The sequence below is a fragment of the Acartia tonsa genome, chromosome 14 (genome assembly GCF_053477335.1).
Source record: "Acartia tonsa isolate MP-2025a chromosome 14, ASM5347733v1, whole genome shotgun sequence".
NCBI classification, from domain to species: Eukaryota; Metazoa; Arthropoda; class Copepoda; order Calanoida; family Acartiidae; genus Acartia; species Acartia tonsa.
This window is the reverse complement of record NC_137273.1, coordinates 27366635-27370527: the sequence shown is the minus strand read 5'-3', so window position 1 is coordinate 27370527 and position 3893 is coordinate 27366635. Positions and strand designations below refer to the sequence as shown.

Below are 3893 nucleotides of genomic sequence, written 5' to 3'. Positions count from 1 at the left end.
GAGATAGAGGGCTGAAATTTTGTACATGTATTTCTAGGCTCCTAAAGTAACTTTTTAGGTTAGCAGAAGACTAAAATTCGAAAAAGAGTATTTTCATGAAAAGATCTAATCTATATATTCTTTCTAACAAATCAATACATTACAGTGTACGCATATAAGATTAAACCTCTATGTACACATATTGTGTACACACATATATGGCAAAGGCAACAGAGATAGATTAGTTTTCATTGAGGCATACGTAATAGGCACACACATACTCACTCACACACACCCATAATACAATACACAAATAACAAAACACTACTGAAAAGACGACTTTTAAGACTTTAGTATAAACGCGACATACAAGATTATTTAGAAGAAGAAATAAAAACATTAGAATTTTCAACACAAAAAGTTGCTATTACAGGAACCAAAAACAAGTTTTTTGACAGCATTAATTAATAATGAAAGAGTTATGCAGATTGTAAACTATTGTGATATACCTAGTTTTTTTTTCTTTTCATGCTTTAGAGCAGCTAGTAATCCTTTTAATAAAGTGACAAGATGTTTGCTTGTCTGTCTGTTCCAAAGAATCTCGCCAACTGATATGGTTTTACTTTACACTGAAGCTTCTCACAGATCCAGGGAGAGTACATAGCTATATTTTGTGGATGGGAGAAACAACACCTTGTAAAGAGAAATCTCCTAGGAAAAAAATAATTTTCTTAAAAAGGCCTCTAGTGGCGTAGCTGATAGTATCCCCATTATAGTATTAAGATGTCTGTTCATTATATTAAAATAAAACAAAATGAGCGTAAAATTTTATTTGATATAATCTCAAAATGATGATAACATAGTGTTTAATAAAATTTGAAAAATATAAGCCCTGTTCACAAAAGACAAAGGTCGACCTCTGGAAATTTTAGGTAGACCTATAGAAGCTTTAGACTGACCGATTTTATAAAGGTATTTGTGGGTTGTACTTGTTTAGGTTGACCTACAGAAAAACTCGGTCGACCTTTAAAAGTTATTTGTGAACTGGGCAATAATTTATCAATACTACAATAAATGTGACAAAATTTTACCTAATTCAATCACATAAGCAACAATATGTTGAAATACAGTCTAATTTACATAACAATAATATTTTGTTAGCCTCTTATGTTACTTTGCCTGAATTTCACTTTATTTTGTAAATCTTAGGACAAAAAATAAGATTATATCTGTTTTAATAAAATCAATAAGTTATCAAAATTTGGTCCAAAAACTAATTATCTAATTTTTGCCTAATATTCATGTAATAAAGTGAAACACAGTGGATACAGATAATTATTGACAATATATGGATGATATTTTATAACTTTTTAAACAAAGTTTTCAATATTTAGGTCATAATAAAAAATCAAATTATGAAATATATAGTTATCTAAATGAGATTATCATCTAGAATTTCTGAGGATTTATAACTGATAAAAGAAAAAATTTATTTAAAATGTAAATAAACAAGAAAGACATATGATATATGGATGATATTATTTGTATTTTAACATAATAACAGTGTCAGATATCCCTATTAAACCTAAAAAATATAAAGATGAAATTATATCATAAATTAAAGATAAATAAGGACAAATATCTTTATCTCTAAAATCAAGTCCTAATAGTGATAGTATCCTCTATTTATTCAATTTTGAAACAAATTTATGTTCAGTTTTGTTAAGACTTGAATATTAATAAGCTGCTCATTAAATTCTACATTCCACAAGTGTTAATGTTCTTTGTCATATCTTTCTGATTTTGGAGCTTCGCTTTATTGATTGTTGTCATCATTATTAAATTTAACTTTACCTTGATTACATGAGTTAAGCTTGCAGCTCCTCTGCTCTTCTCCTTAACTCTTCAAACTAATAAAACAAGGTATTCTATTATTTCCATGTTAGCTTAGATTAACTTTAAAATATCTAAAAAGTTTTTGTTACTGTGACAGTGTGCCTGTCTGTTCCTTTAGATCAAAAATGTTAAATGGTGTTTTAATTGCCAACAAAAAAAAAACTTAAATTGATGTTTTTTAGAATAGCTTTCAAACCATACACACATTAGAATAGCTTTCCAACCCCACAAAGATGTATAATTTTATGATTAATTTATAAAACTTACTGCCACATTTGAACTGAGATAGGGATCTGACCGCTTTCTGCCACAACCTAAAAAATAAATAACTCAAATATTTTTTTTCATTAACAGATCTATAGTAAAGATGTGTATACAGACAGCTACCTCCTTTCCTTTTTCAATGACCTTTTTCGTCTGCTTCTAAATTATTTTCTGCCACTTGGCTGTCTTAATATAAGCGACACAATTGGTTGATTTTGAATGACCCAATAGAAAGGATGCTCAAGGTGGTTGCGATGGGGAGATACATTTATTTAACCCTTTCTCCCACCAGTGTTATACTCTCATGTTTCATTTGAAAGAGAAATTCATATTTTATGACATTCAAGGAAAAGAAAGTAAAATAAATATAAATAATTGATTCATTGGAATTTTTGTAGCTGGACAAAGTGTCTCAAATATCAGTCTTGTGACGTCATAAAAATGAAGGATTATCCATCTCTTTTTAAAGGGGTTTCTTTCCCACTTCTCCTCTCATCTCCCTCATTTTTATGGCGTCACATGGCTGATTTTTGAGACACTCTGTCCAGATATTAACTTTTTATATTGTATTTACTTACCAGTGAAGGCATTACAGAAAGGTTTCTTTTGTCTGATTCCATATTCTCTGCTGTAAAATCCTGTCTCTGGCATGTAACCCTACCATAAATTAGTCATTTATTGTAATTTATAAAGTAACTAGCTGCTACGCCCCTAAAGACCTCTAGAAATTCTTTAATTGTAGTTTTTTTTAAGTTTAAAATTTTTTGAGGGTAGGGCCATTTTTTTCTAGGAGCAGTTTCTCTTGGGTAGGTAAAATCCTCTAACAAAATAGTTATAAATTGATTGATTTCTCCTGTATACGAAAGCTTTCGATAGGTCTCGGGTTGGATTTAGGATATTTTTATTATTATATGCTAAAGGCGCGGCCACTAGTTACATATAAGAGTATTTATTTATCTATAAGAGCTAAGGATTATTGCACCTGACAGAAAGTCTTTAGAATTCTGTTAACTTTTGATGTACGAAATTATTTTAAATGTTTTGGCCTAAGTTCAAACTTTAGATGTACACCTTACTAATATGCTTTGTTGAAACAAGTACGAGGCTGACCATAGCCATCAGTACAAAACATCTTATACAAGAGAAGCTTATATTCATTCTGAAATAACAAGTATAGCATGTTTTTTTCTTTTGATGGGCTGGGGGCTGGGATGTTGGAGTTATAGCAGAAATTGTAAATCACTTTTTGTAGTTTTAAAATTTCCCACAAAGAAAATAATCTAACTCCTTCAATTATTTTGAATTTATCTGTAGGCCATTTATCAAACAGGTTTGACCACCCTCCCCGGCTTTTCTCTGATACCCAAATGTCTCAAATTCTACATTTGGACGATGATAAACTGAAAATATGAATAGATTCTTCTAGGCGTTTTGAGATATTACATGACATACATACATACAACTTACTACTAGAATGTTAAGGTTGTTGCTTTAGCAATAGATGTGTTATGATCGAAAGTTGGCAGTAAATTACTATTTTGTGATGGATAAACGAACATTAAATATATTTACAACCAAGCAAACACCTCCCTTTCATTTTCCTCTCGTATTGGTGTGCCTTCAATTTCGCCAATTTTTACATTGAAGAATGTTTTTTGCAATTGCAAATAGTTTATTTTAAAAGGGAGGAAGGGGATATGGAACTGCAAATTACACTGTTTTGTACCCACGTTATCTTAGTTGTTAGCTCATAA

The 3893-nt window shown here is 30.2% G+C and overlaps 1 protein-coding gene across 1 annotated transcript; it reads right to left on the bottom strand.

Annotated features, from left to right (window-relative positions):
- Positions 1–790: 790 nt before the first annotated feature.
- Positions 791–3326, bottom strand: CCAP (Crustacean cardioactive peptide). Its single transcript, XM_080147741.1, has 5 exons — positions 3211–3326; positions 2718–2796; positions 2143–2189; positions 1834–1889; positions 791–1564 (listed from the first exon to the last, which is right to left on the bottom strand). Exons 1-4 carry the CDS (start codon positions 3295–3297, stop codon positions 1848–1850), a joined length of 255 nt encoding a protein of 84 aa, XP_080003867.1. The 5' UTR covers positions 3298–3326; the 3' UTR covers positions 791–1564; positions 1834–1847.
- Positions 3327–3893: the final 567 nt, after the last annotated feature.

Excerpts from the sequence above, each read along its gene's own strand:
- CCAP (XM_080147741.1), bottom strand. The coding sequence starts at position 3,297 with ATGAATATAAGCTTCTCTTGTATAAGATGTTTTGTACTGATGGCTATG. Across the intron at positions 2,190-2,717 it reads TTTCTGTAATGCCTTCACTG|GTTGTGGCAGAAAGCGGTCA; the intron begins GTAAGTAAATAC and ends TTTATTTTTTAG. Across the intron at positions 1,890-2,142 it reads ATCTCAGTTCAAATGTGGCA|TTTGAAGAGTTAAGGAGAAG; the intron begins GTAAGTTTTATA and ends TTGTTTTATTAG.